The 21,187-nt window shown below is 37.6% G+C and overlaps 1 protein-coding gene across 1 annotated transcript; it reads left to right on the top strand.

Moving 5' to 3' along the window:
• The first annotated feature begins 336 nt into the window (after window positions 1-336).
• On the top strand, window positions 337-16,756 carry IDO1 (indoleamine 2,3-dioxygenase 1). Its single transcript, XM_028526319.2, has 10 exons — window positions 337-492; window positions 3,965-4,060; window positions 4,179-4,298; window positions 7,233-7,351; window positions 8,433-8,447; window positions 10,092-10,191; window positions 10,745-10,862; window positions 11,935-11,986; window positions 12,449-12,597; window positions 13,628-16,756. Exons 1-10 carry the CDS (start codon window positions 418-420, stop codon window positions 13,981-13,983), a joined length of 1,200 nt encoding a protein of 399 aa, XP_028382120.2. The 5' UTR covers window positions 337-417; the 3' UTR covers window positions 13,984-16,756.
• Window positions 16,757-21,187: the final 4,431 nt, after the last annotated feature.

The raw sequence follows: 21,187 nt of genomic DNA, 5'->3' as shown, positions 1-21,187 counted from the left end.
GGCAGTAATAACTAAATGATAGTTTAGGACTTCAGCCTTGGTCAAATTTATCATTTTAAACTAGTTTTAAAAGTTCCCATAAAATAAAAACCTTCTTTTCTGGTTACCTATTATCATGTGTTAGTCCAATTATGTTTTTTCTGACCTGCCCTCTAAACAAATGATGTTTCCAGTGATAAGACTTGCTATGAAATGCAAACTTTTAGTTTCTTTCTGTGATGAACAGTGGTTTTATTATTTATCAAATTACAAATAAAGAAATTGAAAAATGAAACTGCACTTCAGAAAGTGGAAGTAATTCTTACTGCTTACGTGATAAGTTGTGGTCATCAGCTGTGGCAACCCTCAGAATAAATAGATGCTCAGAGAGGAGGGCCAGAGGAGTGGGCTGCAAGAACGGAACATCACGCATCCACTATGAAAAGCTTGGAGGAAATCAGCAAAAAATACCATGTAGATGAACATGTGGGCTTTGCTCTGCCCAATCCACTGGTAAGAGAGGGTACTGAATTATGGTTAAAATGTGTTCTCATTTTTACTTACCTGGACAAGCTAATTTCTATTGAAAAAAGAAATGTGGTTTAGAAATTCCTACTGAACAAAGGGGGAAGTGGGCCAAACTGAAGGCAGAGTTTTAACAAATGGGTCTCACTTAACAAGCTTACAATTTTCTACCTAGACATTTAGTCTGAGATGTACTACCTATTTTCACAGATATAGACAGTGATGAGATAAGGAGACAATACAAGTATTTTGGTTTAATACAGTTGTGTTTTCTGAGGGCATTTTTGAGGGGGGAAAAACAGGAATAACAGATCTGTGAGTCAAAGGAATTCCTTTTCTTGACCCGGTATACCTTAAACTATACAAAGTATATGTCTGAACTTTGGTTAGGTTTTTGAGATGGCGTATTTAGCAAGTGTGTTGTATTAATATTGATTGTGGTTACTAAGCATAATATTCAAGGGAGTCTGAATTTTTTTCATAGTTTTCTCTACAAAGTGAAATGCAGGTACTGTTTGCCTTAACAACTTCATTTCCCTGATTTATCTTCTAAAGAATGCCATTAAAGCTATCTTAGTATCATCAATAATGTAATTATCTAGCATTTATAGAGCATTTTGGAGCAAATTACAAATATTTACTTTTCCATCTTGACAATTGCCCTAAAAAGTATGTATGTTACTAACCTCATTTTTTCTGATGAGAAATGTAAGCTGTGCAGCATTTAAGTGACTCTCCTAACTCACAAAGCCAGCAGCAACAGAAATAGGATATGAAGCCTAATCAGTCTGACTCCATAATCCATGATCTTAAAACACTTACACTGTGCTGCCTCTCTTCAAAGAAGGAAAGATCACAGGGCATGCTTCCTCACCCCATCCCTACTCTGGGGATTAACAAGACAGTGAAATTCCAGGAGATTGTTTCCAGGAACAAATTACATGTTGGAACAATAGTTTATAACAATATAACTCCATTTGGTTGTGACTTGAGTCACAACCAAACTCCACACTATAGAAAGTACCTTTAAATGCAGCAAATACATTTTTAGTCAGAGATTCCAATCTGACTGTACTTAGGAACAACATTTAGTGTTTCTCTCTCATATCAACATCTCTCTGTCTCTCTTTTGCTCTTTCTTCCTCTCTAAATTCAATGAATATATCATCAGGTGAAGATGAAAGAAAGAATGAAAAGAAGGGAGGAAGGAAGGAAAAAAGAAAGAAGAAAGGAAGAGAGGTTGAAAGAGAGAAAAGAAGAAAAGGGAAAGAGAAAGAACATACTGTAAATATCTTGTAATACTGGCACATCTATAGCAAATTCTTCCTCCCAATTCAATTTTTCAAATTATTAAGTTAATTCAAGGATATGAAGTATAGGATTTAATTTTGTTGTTAAAAGCACCTAGTTTACTTTATATTTGCTCCCTCTTCATACAAGCATGCACAATTACCAGGATTGGCTTGTTTGAAGGATATACTTATCAATGGTACAATTTAAATAAATACTTCTTCAGAAATTGCAAAACCCATATTTAGTTTTTTCCGCCAAAGAGTCAGTTTTCTTAAAAAATGAAACAATCACAGTAACTATGGAGACCTCTAAAACAGATTCCAAGGGTTAAAGCAAAACTCCAAGGGCAAATACAGACAATAGTGTGGTGAAAGCCAGGGGAGTGGGGACAGGAGGCTGGGTGGAGGTGGACAAAGGGGACCGGGAGATAGGGGACATCTGTAATAGTGACAACAATAAAAAAAAGGTGAAATAAAAAACCTCTTCTGGAGCTACTTGAAAAACAGTGCCGCTACTTGAGATGCTTAGGAAGTTAGATTCAGTGCTGTGATACACACACAGACAAATTAAGGGATATGTGATGGTCTTCACTGAAGGTCTTTCCTGCACATTATAAGTTCAAAAAATCATCCCATTCCTTATCATCTATCTGTTTCCTATTTCAGAGGAAATTAGTATGTCTTCTAATTCCATGTAGGGACAAAATGCATTTTCTAATCTAGCAGAGGTTGAATAGTTAGTTCTCTTGCTATTCTTCGTTAATTAAGATTGTACCATTTAGGCATCCCCTGAATCAGAAGTATACTATTGATTGAATTTTACATTTGCTGAAATTTCTGTCTAAAAGGACACTAATCATGATACTTAACAGAAAATGAATTTCTGTTGTTTGGGGGAAAATAACAACAACCAATAATTTGGTGTGCTACACAATGAAACACATGACAAAAGATAAATATGAAAACTGAAAACACTAGAGCACAGTATTTGTATGGTGAGGGAGAAGAACTCAGAGCAGACAAAAAAGGTGGCACTCTAGTAAATATATTACCTAGATATTTTGTTACTAAAAGTCTGCTCTAGCAGATTAAGACTGGCCAATTAACTGCAACGCCTGAAAATGTTTGAATTTTATAGTACATTTATCTTCTTGTTTCATAAGGTGCTTATATTATGAAGTTCACTCATGTTGGTTTCACTTAATCGCTTGACTTACACTCCATCCCCACAGGCATCAAGGGCATGTCTGGAAGTAGCTTAATGAAGGAGGAATAGAATCAGGGCAGGTGGGGAGTTGTCCAGGTATCTGAACCTTATTTTAGAGTGTTTTCTAGGTCTTTTGCTTGTATATATTCCCTTCAAATGAGGTTATAAATATGCTAACATCCAGGGAGATACTTTTATTTGGATTTCATTTAATCTTATTGGCAAAAATAAACCTATAGCGAAACCAAAGCAAGAAATCAACATGTGTACATACAGAATTTCTTGCTTGTCCAGTGCTGTGCCCAGCGTTGTAAGGAAACTAGAATTAACAGCATGATGAAATCCTTACCGTTGAGTAGTAAGATGTAAAAAAGAGCATGGGTTGTTGAAAGTTGGAAACATGTTTGAATCATAATAAATTATTTATACAAAACAAGTTAGTAAACTGTCCAAGCCTTGCTTTCCAGATTTATGACATAGAAACAACAATCAACGTTTTTTGGTCACTACAATAATTAAATGGGAAATTATTGAGTGGAGTGCCTCGTGTACTACTGACATTTAATAAATCTCTTTATTCTTTCCTTCAAAAAGACTTAAAATCCATCTGAGAAGAAAAAAAATAGCAGTTAACAAATACATTACTTAACAACAGGAAAAGGTATATAATACGTAGGCTTCATAACTGGGGACACAGGTGTAAACTGCAGTAGTTAGGGGAATGTTAGTGGAACTTCGAAGGTGACCTTTGAAAAAGAGGCAGATGAGAGTACTCGAGAGAAGAGGAGGAATGCAGAGAAGGTGTTAGCCCTGAGTGTGCAGATGGCAATTGACAACAGGTGTTGATAGAGCTAGACAGGTAAGTGTGTGTTGGGGCTGCATTGCAGATAGGCTATCAGTGGGAGACAAAACTATTTTACAATAACGTCCACTGGTAAAAAAAAATCTTTTTTTTTTTAAGGAGGAACTACCTCTCCGATATGATCCCTGGATTTCCATTGCTAAAAACATTCCTGACCTGATTGAGAATGGTGAACTTCGTGCAGAAGTAGAGAAGGTTTGAATAGCTATTACATTGGTCTTCTTCTATTTTAACTTCTTAACAATTTTAATTTGGTTTTGAGGCTATAATGTTGCTCCTATTGATGTGAGCCAACCTCTCCATTTATTCTCAGTTACCAATGATCAGCATTGATGGCCTCTCAGGACACAGGCAACAGCGCCTCGCACGTCTGGTCCTGGGGTATATCACCATGGCATATGTGTGGTACAAAGGTGATGAAGATGTCCGTAAGGTCTGGAGATTTTCGAATATTTCTTATGCTACACGATAGATTTACATCCAGTTTACATTTAACATAAAAACATTCTGAAACTATTATTGTAACTGTATTTTGTGAAGCTTGAAAATAGGAAAAAAAGAGAAAATCATTCACTGACTTTACAATGTCAACTGTGATCATTATTGAATGCTTAGTCTTTCACTAACATAACACAGTTGTTCCATTCTGTGCAAGTACATACACATCCTGGTGTTTTCACTTAAATTATATTGTAAGCATTTTTTTAGTTACTGTATAATCATCCTACTCATCATGTGAAATCACTTTATAATTTTTCATTGAGTTTCAGAACTTTATTCAATCTGGTGTTAAAAAATACTTTACTTGTTTTAAGTGTTTTACTAGTATAAAATAATACTACTATCAACATATTTGAATATGAAAACTATGACTTTGGGGAGATATAAACATTATATAGCTATTCTTAGTTAATGCTAAAATGCTAGCTTACATCTGGCAAGATAGAAGAATATATTATATATTAGTTTTACTCTACTCTCATCAACAGTAACTTTAGATTTAAAATAATATTATCTTGTATTTTATCAGCATCACTAATCACATGAAACCTACACAGACGGTAATATCTAACCTTTAAATCACAAAGAAATATGATAGATTCCAGAAGCACCTTCTTCCATTTAGTGAGTTTTCCCGTTGTTGACAAAGGTAATGGGTAGTCCAGCTTCGTTTTTTTCTTTTCACCTCCTATTTAAAGGTAGAATAGCTGATATAGTCCACCTATGTGATGAGCCATCCCCTGATAAGCAGAGAAGAGGAAAAAGTTGTTCTGCATAATCATGGAACATCTTACACTTCCTTAAAATCATGGAACTGCTGCAGCTAGTTTTGTGATAACACAAAAAGTTTAAGACCTGCTTTAGTTTTACAACCTAGCTGAGCACACAGTCTCACTAGAGTTGCTGGAATCTGAGTCTTGCTAAATGCATAGGTATTGTGTATAAAAAGAACACCCATATGCAGCATCAGTAATACAGGGCAGCATATTCTAGATAGAGAAGTATGACAGTCCAGAGGAGCTAACCAGTAGTTGATATGGTCATGAAATACTTCCAGAAAGAAGTGAAATTTCAATTAGTTCTTGGAAGATTGGTAAAGCTTATCCAAAGGGGAGGGGAGCAGAAAATAAAGAGAGAGAAGACTAGCAAAAAAATGGGGAGACCAGAATGCGCATGGCAGAATCAAAAGATAATAAATTTACCAGGCTGGAGATCAGAATTATAAAATAAAACATAGGAATGTATTTTCTAATTTATCCAGTTTTTGTATGGCCATATCACTTCGAAAAAATTATAGAAGCTGGCAGTGAAAACAATATATATAAAGATTTAAAAAATGTAAGTGAAATCATACAAAAGAGAAAATAAATAGATAAAAATAAGCTACATCACTATAAGGCACACTTTCCTCGAGAATGGGTAAAAAAATAGCAACTGAGTTTCTTTGCAGCTGCACAAGTGTCTATAATAGATTAGGATGTGTTAGAACACTTCCTTTCTTTGTCCCAAACCATTTGAAATTAACCATTTTCTCTAATTCAGAGAGAGACACAGTTCATTTCCTTTTGGAATATGGGGAAATCGTTTGCCAAACAAAATGTTTCGATTCCCAGTGGCACCAGATCTGCAAAGGGAAGCAGATGTCCAAATGGCACTTTAAGAGTCAATAATTCTATTCTAATACTTTTGGTATTTGAGTTAAATCATCATCTCCAGGTATGTCACGCTAATCTGAAGCCACTTGGATTAGAGCCCCGTGACTTTTCACTGAACTGTGGAGTGGTCACACCATCTCTATCACTGAAGGCCCACCACCCACTGCCCCAGATGGGCCACAGATGCCTGTCCTTTGTGTGGTTAGATATGCATATTCCGACCATAGGATGCTGATGATAAGCATGACTGTAATTATTACACGGGACCCTCTCATTATAAACTAAATATAGGTAGTTGAAGTCAGGCAGTTGGAAAATGAAATGTCAGCTTTATGAGTAATGGAGCAGTAGGAGAATGTGGCTTGAAGATGTGGCAAACATGGATCTGCTGAGTGTACCTGCTCATCAGGATTGTCCCCGTGGGGATAGGAGTCTGTTATTATGTGGTCCAAAACAGGACAGAATTCTATGAGGAACAAGCTCAGGAAAAGAAGTGTTGAGGGGGGAAGGGGGAGGAGCTGTAGTTCCACTCTCAAACTCAGTCATTAAACAGGCTTTTGAGGAAGGGTGAGTGAATGAGCTGAGATAAACCAAGTGTCACTCCAATTTATGTATTTTGCATGGGAATACAAAATGAGGATAATTCCTTCTGCCAACAAGGTAAGCCATCAAAACCAAGCATTAATGTCACTCTATAGTGAAGTTTTCTAAAAAAATCTTTCAGTAGAGAGTTTCTGTCAGTACTGTGTTCTAAAAGCAGCCATCTTTTTTATGCTTGTAGTATGTATCTTTCCCAAAAGCCTTAATTACAAATGCCTTTGAGCTTCTTTGAGGCAATTAATTTCATCTTTGCTTTGTGGGTGGATCAAGAGTATCTTGTAAAGAGGAGTTGCCAGACCAATGCTCATGGGAAGGATAAATGAATGAACATAATTTACTCGCGGGGTCACTAGATGGTCAAGGATATAACCTTTGTTCTTCTTGCCTTCTACATCTGGCTTTTCTCGATGATTGCAGTATGTACATGTCAATGCAAATCCAAAACCCAAACATTTAACAATTACTGGGACAAAATTGTGAAATGAACAAGAGAAAATTACATGTTTGTTTTCAAATGCCATTCTATATGACAGCTAATGTTTTGATACCCAAGAAGCAGAAGATAAGGTAACATACTTCAACGTTTATACTAAATATTGTGCTTTAATTAGGTCCTGCCCAGCAATATTGCTATCCCTTACTGTGAACTCTCTGAGAAGCTGGGGCTGCCTCCCATTTTGCTTTATGCAGACTGTGTCTTGGCAAACTGGAAGAAAATAGATCCTGAGGGGTATGTAAGCAGTAATTATAACAAAAATGAAAGAAGTGCATGCTTTTTAAATCAAAAGGGAGCAGGGATGGGTCGGGCAGGTATGGGGGAAAATGGAGATAATTGTATTTGAATGACAACAAAAAATTATTTTAAAATTAAAAAAAAATTTAAAATCAAAAGGGAGTTAGTCATTGGTTTAACTTTTAGCTACACAGTTTTCTTCAGTGTTTTGGGGGTGAGGTTTCTTTGGTGTATCTATAACCACAAATGTATTCTACATATATGAGACAGGAGTATATAATTAATGTACAATGAATTGCATAAATCTTAAGTGTTCAGTTTGATGAGTCTGACACAGAATATTTCTATCACCTGAGAAAATTTCTTTGTGCCTCTTTCTGTTCAATTCCATTCTCTAACCCCAGGTTTTTCTGATTTGTCATCAAAAGTTAGTTTTTCCTGTTATTTCATTTCATAGTGATGAGGTCATAGAATATGAATTGTTTTATGTCTGGATTTTCAATTAACATGTTTCTGAGACCTATGGGTTTTTAACTATCCAAGTGACTTTAGGAGTTATCATCTTCAGCAGGAGGGATGGCAATGTCTGGGTTTTTGGAGCAGCATGCTCAGAATTTAGGCCATTTCTAACCATTTAGTTATGGGATCTGCTACAATGAAGAAATAAGAGAATTGTGGTACCTTCTGGGTCTGGCTGTGAAACTGCAGGAGAATATTCTAGACATGGAGATGGCCCAAAATGAAAGGATTTAGTCTAGGAGTTTTTTGTTGTGTCCAACCAGTCTGACCATTCATATGTGTTCCCTGCATATTGACTTTTTATTTCCCTTATGAAGTCCTAAGTTAAGGGCTTACCATGACTACTTGAGAAATATAAAAAACATGTATATTTTTTATCTGACTACATCTTACCTCTAACAGTAGTATTAAGTCTAATAAAAATAGTTTATAGGAGGTATTACATTTAATAATAGTGACATTAAATCTAATAACAATAACTTGAAACCATTTTATTTTTTTCCATTGGTTTTCTTTCTCTCTTCCAACTGGTCCATTGCTTCATTGCTGCTTTCATAAGGCCCATGAGTTATGAGTAAGTATTTGATTCTTATTTTAGCCTAAGGATTATTTGTTATTCAAAGTAAATATAGGCTTATCAATATGCATCAAATGCATTTTTTAAAAGGCCAATTGAATTCAGGCAAAAATAGTAATTCAAATAATTGTTTAAAGAGCAAACAATCTGTATCCTTAATTATATCTGTGACTGTTGTGTGACTGTCTAATATTATCGCTATAGATACATATGAAAGTAATACTTGCCTATATAAAAATACAATTAATAGATATAAGTAAAAAATGCACATACCTCTGTGTATCTATGACTTAATGACCTCAGTGGCCAGAAACATACAGCTGTTCTTTTTGACTCAGTCCTTGCTATTTTTGATTTATGTACCAAACAGAGGCTAAGAGGTAGGGAAATAAAGGTGAATGTCATAGGTATCAGCCTGCCCTGATGAAGCTGGACCAATGGGGAAGAAAGGAGGTATATGAAAATTATGTAAATTGCAATATGATTACGAGAAGGGGTAAGAAGATAAAGTACTGGAAACTCTAGCCAAATGAAAGGGATGAAGGAGAAATCCATTGTAATGAGTTATTTAAGCAGAGTTCTCAAGAATAAGCAGAAATTAGTTAGAGGAACGAGAAATAATGAGTGTTTATAGAGGAGGATAAAGCAAGAGTGAAAATAAAGCCACTGACAAAAAGCTTGGTGCCTTATCAGAACTAAAGGAAGGCTAGTATTGCTGATAAATGAATGACAAAAGTAACAGTATGGGAAAGGAGTGAAGAAATAAACTTTTTAAAAAAGATTACATAGGAATTTCATCTATGATAAGGGCTTTAAACAGTATCTTAAAGTAAATGGGAAGCTATGGAATGTTTTTAAGTGAGAGACTATCATCAGTCTCATTTCATAGGTGGAAACACTGAGGCAGAAGCAGAAGGAATATCAAGCTCAAATTAACACAGGAATTAGGTTACAGAAGTAGTCCAGCTTCAGAGACCATGAGCTTAACTATTATGAAACTCACAAATATACAGATACTGAGACCCATTCACAACAATGCAAAACTTCAGTAAGAAAGAAAATAGGGTCTAATCAATTATTTGAATTTGCCAATCAACAATCATATTTTGAATTTGCCCATCAATTCCTTTCTGTAGCAGATTAACCACTGAGAAACTGAATTAGATTCACAGATAAAAATGTGGATATGAATACAGTTTGCAAAAAGCAAAAAGACCACTTCGTAAAATCAGACCTCACAGATAGCTCTGTAAATGCTATGCATATATGTAGGTATGAATATGTGTGTGTGTATGCTCCTATATATGCATGTGAAAAATTAATGGAGTAACAGAAATGGTCTTGGAATTTCTAGTTCTAGAATGGCATTTCAAGTCTCAGCTTAATCTTATTTTTTTTTTAAGTTTCTACTTACTTATCTTTAGGGCCCAGCTTAATTTTTTATTAATTATATGATCTTAGGCAATGAATTTAAAGTGAATGTTTCTATATAATGGGGATAGTAAAACCTGTAATATTTATCTCACAAGATTATTTTGAAAATAAAATAGAAGAAGTAAAAATGCTTAAAAACTATGAAGTAGTCAACAACTATCCCAATATCCTTGCTGTATTCTTGACTTTCTTGATTCATTTTCTTAGGAACATGGACGTCCTGTTTTCATTTCCTGGTGGGGACTGCACTAAAGCATTCTTTCTCACTTCTCTCTTGGTGGAAATAGAAGCTGCTAAAGCGATAAACGTATGTCTGTTTACCTTACAAAATGTGTATCTTAATTCATATAAGCACAGCAATCACCTAGTAACTGAACTGTGTAACGCATAAAGTGACTTTATCCTGGCTAAATAAAAACAGCCTTTGATTATTTAATTGAAGGTGAAGGATCATCTGGAAGAAACAAGTACTGAATTTATTTGTATGTATTGTTTAAAATATAAAATGGAGGAGCCATTTATTTAATCAAATTTGAAACCTCAATAAGAGGAATATTTTCAGTGCAAACTGGCATTGGAACATAATGACATAAATCTAATGGCTTTGCCCATCAGAAGTAGAAAGAGAAATATATATATAAACTCTATAAACTTATCTCTAAATGATAAATGAAGAAAGACAAATCCAAGCTTAAGAATACGTAAGAAAACTAGTTAAATGATTGGAGAAACTCAGCTCAAGAAAGAAGCAAAAATCCCAAATTTAATTTAGGGATTAAGATTTAGGAGGATTTATTCTGTGCCACTGTTTAGTAAATCTTAAGTGTGTCTCTTTTCTTTCTTCCTTTTATTTTTTTTAGAACATTCCCTCCATATTCAAAGCACTGGACCATCAGGACCAAGATGCTTTGCAGAAGGCACTCCTTCATATAATTTCTTGTCTGCACAATGCCAAGGAAGAGTTTGAAAAAATTCGTGGCAAGTATTGCATGTCATAGGACATTGTAGGCCTCAAACAAATGTTTCTGATTATCTGAGATATAGAGTTGCTGACAAAATGGAATCAAAAACACTCTTACTTAGTGGGTGTGTTTTCACTCTATTTTATCTTACTAAATCTGTGCTTTCTAGGTGGTAGCTTTTATCATGTTCATTTTATAGAGAAGGGAATCTAAATTCAGAGAGATAAGATAAATGACCTCAGATTACAGAGGTAGAAAACAGTGAAGCCAGAATTTCCAGCTGCATATATTTAACTAAAAAAAAAAAAAAAATCCTTGCCTCTCACTAAGAACCGTGGAGAATCTCGCCAAAGGTACAGGCTGGTTTAAGTTCTGAAGGACTTAACTTCTGCTTGATAGGAGCTCTATACAAATTCTGCTTTTTCACAAGTTAACTAAGAAATAACAAAGAAAACCATTGAACTCAAAAGTATTGCAAAATTGACAGCTAACAATAATAACCAAAAAAAATTACATAAGCAAGATTTGCAAGAAGAAATTTGCGCTACTAGATGGCCTTAACAAATATGTGCTTATATCACTGGTATTTGAGTTACTGCTGAGTGGTGCTTGGTGAGAAGACTGACCTTGAAATCAAAGACATTAGCAAGCTTTGCGGGTGTTGGGGAACCTAGGAATGTAGTCCATAGGACTGCTGGGGTTCTCGTTTCTGGATTTTTGTTTGTTTGTTCATTTTTTGAGATTTCTTTCTTTCTTCGTGAAAGGAAATGATCTGTTATGTCAGAAAGCACAGGAAGTAACCTTAAAGAAATGTTGACAGTGTAATTAATGCGCGAGCAAGGGTGGCCGGTGGGTTCAGGCTCTTGGACAGTCCTATGGTAGAACCTGTTCAGGAGGCACAAGAGATGAGCAGGGCTCACCAGGGAGCGTGCAAGTGAATGTGAGCTTGTCTTCAGGGGCTTTCTCTGCACAGACTGCAGACAAACCGGTTGCCTTTCCTGTAGCCTCTGCTGCAGTCAGCTATCAGCTGTTTACATTAGCTTGATTTCCTTTCACACCCTAACTAAACACATCCAATGTTTTCACAGGCCGTTTGGACCCAGACCAGTTTTTCAATGTTCTTCGCATATACTTGGCTGGGTATGTAGCCTTATGTTTGAATTTTTCTCTTCCACAATTAACATAAGGAATCCACCAAGTTCCCACTAATGGTCCCCACTATCCATTGTGCTTAGAAAATACTTTTTTTTTAAATAGGTAAAATACATGTTGTAGAAAAAGAATAGACTATTATATCTGTTATTACTTGGTGAGGCCCGTGCTTGTGTATGGACAGAAAAGCTAGTCATTTTAAAGAGGGAGGATGATCTTTGCTAATGCAAAGGTAAGCTCTAGCCATAGAATACGTAGACCAAATTTGTTCAGAACCGTGCTGTGTGTTATTTTTATGCATGCACATGAATGCAAAGGAGAATATGGAAGGAGAATAATGAAATGTATCTCACATCACCTATCACCTTCCATTCATCCTCTATTGCAAGATTTTATGTCTGAAAATTTGGCAATTAATCCAAATAATGATTTTCTTTCCTCCTGACCCAGCTGGAAAGGCAACTCCCAACTGCCAGATGGTCTTCAGTACGAAGGAGTCTCAGACAAGCCAGAAATGTTTGCTGGGGGTAGTGCAGCCCAAAGCAGCATCTTCCAGTGCTTTGATGTTCTGCTGGGCATTAAGCAGAGTGCTGGCGAACGTGAGTAGAAAATGATAATAAACATCTATGTTAATGCAATAGTTTTTTAATACCTAAAAAATACCTTCTTATCTGTATCTTATCTGAGCTTATGTAGTGCTTTTAGGAGAATCAGCATAGTAGAGATTGTATTGCCATCATCCCATTTCACAGATGAAGAAGCAGAAAGCTAAAGAGGATAAGTGACCTGTTGCCTGTTAACCAGCTAGAAAGCACTGAAGGCAAAACTCAAACCCAAGTTCATCATCCTCTCAATCTTGGCATTGAAACATATATTTATAAAGCTTGATTGACTGTGGTGAAACCTACATTCCATGTTCTAAAAATGTACAATCAGATTTAGAAAGAAAATGTCACCTGCAAATGAGACAGGACTATGAGTAAGAATTGGGGAGGTGGAAACTTCAAGGACAAGAGGATCCACACTGCTCTTGTCCCACCTTCCACGCTGTTGTGGCAACCCATGGGCAATGCCTGGACTGAAGGGTGAAGATGAGCCACATTCATTACGCTCCTTTTAAGGTCTTAAATGAAGGACTTCTTTCTACTATTCTCTTTTCCCCTAAACTTCTATTTATTCGAGCTAAGGAAAAATATGGTTTTTTCTTAGTCCATTCACTTATTTTTAAATGATCCTTAGAACACTCTTAGTCTTGATGTCACAATCTGTCCAGTACAAAGTACATATATATATGTACATATATATATATGTATGTATATACCCTGCCTACGTCATTGATTCTTCCAGATGATCAAATACAGTAGGACAGTGAGAAAGGATGCACAAACAAAAATCTTTATTATGAAAAACTGAGTTTAGCTCACCTGTTTTTCAAACTTAAAAACATTTACAATAATTGCCATTACTAGTAAGAATAACAGCTTTCTAATAGGATGGTTAAAAACTCATTGTCCTATGCTGTACTACTGGTCTGTGATCTTGCAGCCACTTTGACCCCACTCTGCCCTTCCTCATGGATTGCGGAATCTTCTGTCTCTCTACTAACTTATCCTTCTCTTGTTCTTTCAGCATCAGCCGCTGCATTCCTCCAGGAAATGCGAACATACATGCCACCAGCTCACCAGAAATTTCTTCAGTCCTTAGAGTCAGGCCCCTCAGTGCGAGACTTTGTCCTTTCAGAAAAGGATGATAGCCTAACCAAAGCTTATAATGATTGTGTGCAAGCTATGGTCTCTCTGAGAAACTACCATTTGGAAATAGTAACTTCATACATTCTGAATCCTGCAAGCAGGCAGTCCAAAAAAACTGCACCTTCCAAAGAGACACCAGAAATGGAAACTAAAGGAACTGGAGGAACCAATGTCATGAATTTTCTAAAGAATGTGAGAGGTACAACTGAGGGGGCCCTTTTGAAGGTAGATTAATGTAACCCAAGCAAGGGTACATTTTGTCAGGACAGAGATTATATGTGTGTGTATGTGTGTGTGTGTGTGTGTGTGTGTATGCTCATTATATTAGACTCACAAATTAATATGCTACTCATTATATTAGACTCACAAATTATTATGTAACAATTTCTGAATAGTGCATGATAAAAGATTTCAAAATGTTTTTTCTGATCTGTGAATTCCTTGCATGAAAACAATAAAAAGCAATTATGTTAGAGGTGGTATGACCTATTCTATATAATCAGAATGTAACAATAAAAGTTGAAATGATATAAGAAAATACCTAAAAGTTGCTTTATTCATAACTATAATTAAACACTGCTCCAAATGAGACCTACTCCACACTGCTACCCTTCATGCAGGGCGAACAGATTCCTGGACTTCCAACTCAGTAATATCACACTTTCTCACAGTTACCTGTTCATTTGTCTATATTCTCATTACAATATGAGCTTCATGATACCGGGGACACTATCGTTTACCATACCCATGCATGCCCAGTTGTTAATACATATGTAATAAATATATTAGGTAAATATTAAAAAAGGTTGAGTGAGTTTATGAATAAGTCAATACGTGCTACCATGAAGTCACATTTGAAGTATAATTTTTCCTAGAAGGTCAGAGTTATCAGGCATTCACTCTCTGGCATGAATTTATTTACCAATGGAATCTAAGAAATTTAGGGCTGAAGAGGAACTTAAGAATCATATGAGTCAAACTCACTATAAAGATGACCAAACTCATTATAAAGGCTCAGACGAGTGAGGTGGCTTACTTAGGGTCACATGATTAGGTTAAAATGGGAGGAGAGCTTTTTTGACAACTTCCATCTTTTTCACTTCACTTTGAGCAAGTGGGTTAGAAAGGAAGGGAATTTGGGGAGGAAATGGATGACTTGATAGGATCTCACGAGGTAGCAAATGGTCAGCCAGAAAATGGGTATTCTATTAAAGACGAGAAGAGAAAAAAGGCACAAAGGTTGTATGGGTAGAGGATTAGCAAGCACTTTCAATTTAGAAAAGGCTTAGCTCTGAGGAGATGAGTTGGATATACCCAAGGACATTTGAAGAAGGAAATGTAGTCACATATTTCTAAAGTGAAACATTCAAAAACAATTTTAGCATCATTTCTCAGACACACCCAAACTAACCCAAGGAAATCAAGCAGAATCTCTGCTTACAGCAAAATTCACACATATTACTAGTGCATGGTACACATTTTTCTCCTTTATTCTCCAGTCAATATTTCTGCAATAGGTGTATATAAGTTTATAACAAAAATATGCATGCATGTGTACATGTATACCAAATACATATGTGTATGTACATGAGTGTAATTTTTAAGTGATCACCAGAAAGATCACCATGTCGTAGAGTTTGATGCTTTTCAAAAGCACTAAACTGAAAGTCAGGAGACCAAGAACTGGGGTTTATTTTGGACACCTACTCGGTCTGTGACCTTAGGCAAATGTTTCATATTTCTGTAAAATGAGTGTGAAAATACTTGCTCTGTCTCATTCACATGGTAACTGTGAGGACGGAATAAAATACAGTGCCAAAGTACTGGAAAATATAAAGTAGTACTAGGATATATGTACATAAGTTTTCAGGACCATTTATTGGCTCTAGGTCAAGGTTTTTTCTGTTCTTTCTGGTACACTGGTCACTCTGGCTTCACAGCTACACCTCACAGGGCTACACATCAGGAGTTTCTCCTTCAGAGATGGTTTTACCTAATTAGCATTGAATCACTTTGACACGAAGAATATCTTTGGTCTCCTCTGCAAGGCCCCACATTATATCCTCTCCTTTAGAGCAACACACCCACCTGACATGGGGCGGAGAGGTGGGTAGTGGGAGGGGAGAGCCAGGGGCATTGGCACTGACACTGCACTGCTATTGGGTAGGTGATGGCCAGACTAAGTCTTAGCTTGGCGTTCTCCACAGAGAGTGTATACATTTGTTCCTCAGAGTCGATTCTCTTCTATCTGTCCAAATAATGGAGGCTGAGATTCCAAACACACTCATAGATCCAGAAAATAAACTGAGGGTTGCCATATGGTTGGGGGGCTGGTGGAAAAGGTGGAGGGATTAAGAGGTACAAATTGTCAGTTACAAAACAGTCCCAGGGATGTAAGGTACAGCATAGGGAATATAGTCACTAATATTGTAATATTAATGTATGGTGTCTGGTAGGTACTAGACTCATCGGGGGAACATTTTGTAAGTTACATAAATGTCTTACCACTATGCTGTACACCTGACACTAATATGTTGAATGTTAACTATAATGGAAAATTAAAAAAACAAATCACTGTGATTTTTGAAAACAAGATTCCTGATTTCCCTTTAAGTTGTCTCTGGAATGGGAGAGGTACAACAAAATACTGGATAACTTTCTAAAGAAATTCTACTATTTCTTCTCCCCATCCCACATGGGCTCATCACAGTGAGTGGTCAACTGGGAAGGGTTGCCAGAGGGTAAAGTTAACATCCTATTGTAAGGAAAGGTTTTAGCTAGATGTAATGAATTCTTAGTAACATGGATCCTGTTTAAATAGAGTTAATGACAATTCCATCCCTGTCTGTGTCCTAGTAAAATCAGAAGTTTGTAATGGTATATTCTTCTACCTGTTGTTTTCTATAAGTGAGGAGAATTTGGCTTAAAATATGTATCTTTTTCATACAAAGAGTTCAGAAAATTAAGTACTCTTGATCTCCTATTTTCTATAATTAATTTAGACAATAAATAATTGAAGTTCCTTATACATAAGCTATATCTTTTTTCCCTCACTCTAATATATTAAATACAATACTCAGTTCTGAACTTCTGAACTTCTCTGGATCACCCTGAACTTCTTTTACCCTTGTCTAAGAGCTGGTGCCAAGAGTTAGAGTTGGTCAGTTAAAGATGGAAATTTACTCATTTTCACACAATTGTTTTAGGTGACAATAAACAATGGAAAAGTTCGAAGTTCAGAAATGCTTAAAATTTGGCACATAAATGTGCACTTGAGGTTCTCTGAGTTTCTTGGCATCTGGGACACAATGACAAGACTCCCTCCCCAACACTTCTGGCAACACAGCAAATGCCTATTTAGAGCTCACTCTTCTAATTACTGCTCCAACTGGTCTTTGTACATCAACTCGTTAATCTTCAAAGCAACTCTCTGAAATAAGTAGTATTATCCTCCCCATTTTACAGGTAAGGAAACTGAGACGCAAAGAAGTCAAGAAATATGTTTTTAAAATGCAAGTAAAAGGCAAAGCCAGGTATAAACTCAGGTATCTGGACCAAAAGAGTGAGCTCTTAACCACCATAGGAGGAAATTCACCCAGTTTCTGAGGAAATACTTCTTTTACCTTCAGTATTTAACTAGAGAAGGGGAGCACAAGGGAACTAGACATTGAACTTAATAAACTAGGGAGCACAAGCCTGTTTGCTTAGCCAGGAAGCTACAGTTTCACTCCCCAGGAGATCACAGCATTGCGTTGCCAAGGGGATTAATGTTCCCGCCACCCCACTCTAGTACCTAGTACTGGATTGTTGGGGGGCCAGGAGGAGGTGCTGAACCATAAGGGCCTGTAGGCCTAACTAGGAGGTGTTAACCCTTCCAAAGCCCACAAAAGTCAGAGAAGTTGATTGGTTCTTTTGAAAAGGCACCTGGTCTGTCAAAAACCCAAGCTAATATAATCCCAGGAGAACAAAGAAGCTCTCTCCCTTTCTCTTTCTCTCTCTCTCCTCCCCACCTGGTAATGTGTCCACCCAGTGTGCTCACATATTCCCTCTCCATAGCTATGTGGCCTTAGCAGCCACATGGCCAACAACCATACAAACTCTGCTACTGGAGCAGCTGGGAACGAGTTAAGCTACCTGGATCCAGACTGAGCTACCTGCGGGCTCCAAGCAGAAACTGGACACTGGCTTTTGTGTTGGCCCTACTGAGGACAAGCTTGAACCTTTCCCATGGAGGGACAGAGGGAGATGGGACAGTGGAAACCCAGCGGCAGCTTCTATTTCCACACAAATAAACCCTACCACACCGCAGCCTCTCACGTGAGGGTCCCTGGAACGCTCTCCTTGTGATCCAGTGGGAGAGCCCAGTCCTCACTTGACAACACTTACGGAGAAGAGGAAGTCATTAACGACACAGAAGCTCCATTCGCTTTCACACAGGTGCTCTCGGAGACACTTGGGAGTTCAAAATTAATAGGACGCATTCACTACTCCCAGTGAGTTTATAGTCTAACAGACAAAACATTTTGTGATATTTCCATTGGTTGTTACTTTTCTAATTGTTAGACTAATAATATAGGCACAGAGTAGGAGATTTATTCTAATTAGAAGAGTTGAGGGATGTTTCTTACAGGAGGTGATATTTGATGGTTCCCTTTAAAATTTAATTAATTGTTACAATGTAACTGAAAAAAAAATCCCTCCCAAATTCCCAGCATTAAAATAACAAGCAAAAAATATAACTTTGCTTATCAACCCAGCCTTATACAATTCAAAAATTAAATATAAACAATATGAATTCTGCAAATGAACATGAGAATTATCTAATACATAGAATATCATCATATAGCAACTCTTGAATCTATAAATTAATAAGATAATTAATATATTTAGTTTTGCTATGTACCTCTTACTATTTTTAAAGTGTCATATATATCAAGTCACTTAGTCTTGTCAATGAGCCTATGAGATAAGTACTAGCTAATTTTAAGGATATTGAGACCTGATGGAGTTCAATAGCTTTCAAAAGCTACACAGTTATTATATGGCAAAAAAAAAAGAAAAGAAAAAAGAGATTATTTGTCCAAGTAATCTGACTCTGGACAAATACATCAGGCTGCTACTGCAAAGGGGACCTGGCCCTTAGTAGGTCTGCCTAGGGCAAGCCTGTTGTGTGGGCTCTTGGCTTCATGCAGGAAAGATGTCACAACAGGAGTCCAAGCGACTATGAGGGTACATTTGTTAATGCCGGGGACAGTGAAACAAGGAAGGGCTTAACACAGAAGAAGCAACAGGAAAGCCTAAGTGGTACTGCCTTGGCTCTCTGAAAATGTCATAGCGATACAAGAGGTCTGACGGGATCACTGGGGAGGAGAAAGGAGGGGCTGTAGGAGGTGGTTGCCCGAGGCCCTGGTAAACAGTCTAGGAGAGGATTGGCTGAGAAGCTGAATGCCTCCTGAGCACAGGGAATTATAGGCCAGAAGATTTAAAATAAAAGGAGGGCACACACTGGCTCTCTGGCTCTCTTCCTCAAGGACGCCTGGATGATTATGCTGCAGCTGCCCGCTTTTCCCAAATGACGGTATTTTGGATGGGAGGGGAAACTCCCGGCGCAGTCTAGGACTGGGCTGGCCTGGCAGAGGGTGGCAGGGTTATTCTTCTTTGGAGGTTCTAGAGGGGAGGAGCTGTGAGGCAGAAACCTGCCGTTCTTCCAAAACCAAGTAGCCTTTGTATCTTATGTTGCTTTAGTTTGTAAACTAATCCTATAGAAAGAAGATAATTAAAAACTAGCAAGGGAACTCAGGAGTTAGATTTTAGTCTTAAAAGATAGGCTTCAGTGATAAAGCTATAACTAGAGTTGAAGAGTTTAGCTTTGATTGATAGACAAGTGACTAATGCTAGTGGAAAGCTTTTATTCCAAAATTGTGAAGCTTTTGAATAAACACTCATTTCCTTTACCACTGAGCTTTTGCCTCCAGAATTTTGCCTAGTGGCTGGTGGTGGGCAGCAGGACTCCACTTGCTGTTTGGTAACAATAGGAAAGAAATGACCTCTGGATAGTGGCTTCCACTGACTGGTTGGTTGGTACCAGGGCAGGGGGTCATCATTCAATGCAGCAGGTCCCGAAGTCAGCTGTGGTGCTGCTCATCTGGTTTTGCCACTGTTCTGAGTCTGAAGCTAAAACACAGCTGAGGTCCAGATGTTCTCTCCAGCGAGGAGAGGTCAGGGGAGGAGGGGTTACCCTGTGGGTGAGGCTCTTGTTTTCCCAGTTTTGCCCCCTGCCAGACATGGGAACTTCAACCCTGGTGACCATCTGGATCTGGCTGTAAATTGTTTGGCCAGTTTCTGCCCCCCCCCCCCCCCCCCCCGCCCCAGCTATCTGTCTCAGTTTCCTTATTCCACTTGCCAAGGAATTTTCTTAGCTTTTTATTACGTTGCCTTGAAGCCACAGCACAGCACAACCTTCCTTTGAGGAAAGACTTTCCTTACAAGTGAACAAGTGAACCCTGCTCCTTTTGACTTTAACAATCAAAGTGTTGAACATCTGATTGAACGGGCTCGCTCCCAAATTCCCAACTCCTGTGTGACTTTTTCTTATGTTGTAGTAATAAAAGAGTAGTGGAGGTGGGGTGGAGGCCATCCAACAACTGACCCTTGACACAGTCGGGATAGGCACGGCAGAAGCGGCTGTGGCCAGGTCTCCTGTCTATCTCTTCCTATATGCCTGTCCCTATTAGCATCAGGTGGTCAGATTTTTGGACACTTGTGCTTTATAACAAAATACCTTGCACAGTGCCTCTGATTCTGCGTGAAATGACTTGCTGACCGCTAACTAGAAGCCCCTAATAACCCTAATGCTGCCCACTCCCTCCACCTGGAAAGTTAAGAATAGATTTAAAGTATGGGCAGGCTAGCTGCCAGTCACCATTCAAAAGCTCAAGATTTATTAGAACCACTGCCTTTCCCATGCCCTGGGCAGGAGCGGTTATTGATGGGACCAGGTAAATAGAAGAGGAAGGAGTTTTAATTAACATATAATAATCTAAGCCCTGGCTGGCGTAGCTCAGTGGATTGAGCGTGGGCTGGGAACCAAAGTGTCCCGGGTTCAATTCCCAGCCAGGGTACATGCCTGGTTTGCAGGCCATAACCCCCAGCAACCGTACATTGATGTTTCCCTGTTGCTCTCTCTCTCTCTCTCTCTCTCTCTCTCTCTCTCCCCCCTTCCCTCTCTAAAAATAAATAAATAAAATCTTTAAAAAATTATATTAAAAAAATAATAATAATCTCAGTATATGGAAACATAATATAGCCCTCCCAGATACGTAGTTAATAGACCTAGGCAAAAAATCATTTATCTAATTTAGATAATCTAATTTCTATAAACAATAACTAATTTTTAAATCACTCCTTGTATCCCTTTGATTTAGACCAATCTATAGAA

The sequence above is a fragment of the Phyllostomus discolor genome, chromosome 11 (assembly GCF_004126475.2).
Source record: "Phyllostomus discolor isolate MPI-MPIP mPhyDis1 chromosome 11, mPhyDis1.pri.v3, whole genome shotgun sequence".
In the NCBI taxonomy this organism is placed as follows: Eukaryota; Metazoa; Chordata; class Mammalia; order Chiroptera; family Phyllostomidae; genus Phyllostomus; species Phyllostomus discolor.
Note: the sequence above shows the minus strand (reverse complement) of the source record. Positions and strands in the feature narration are given on the sequence as shown.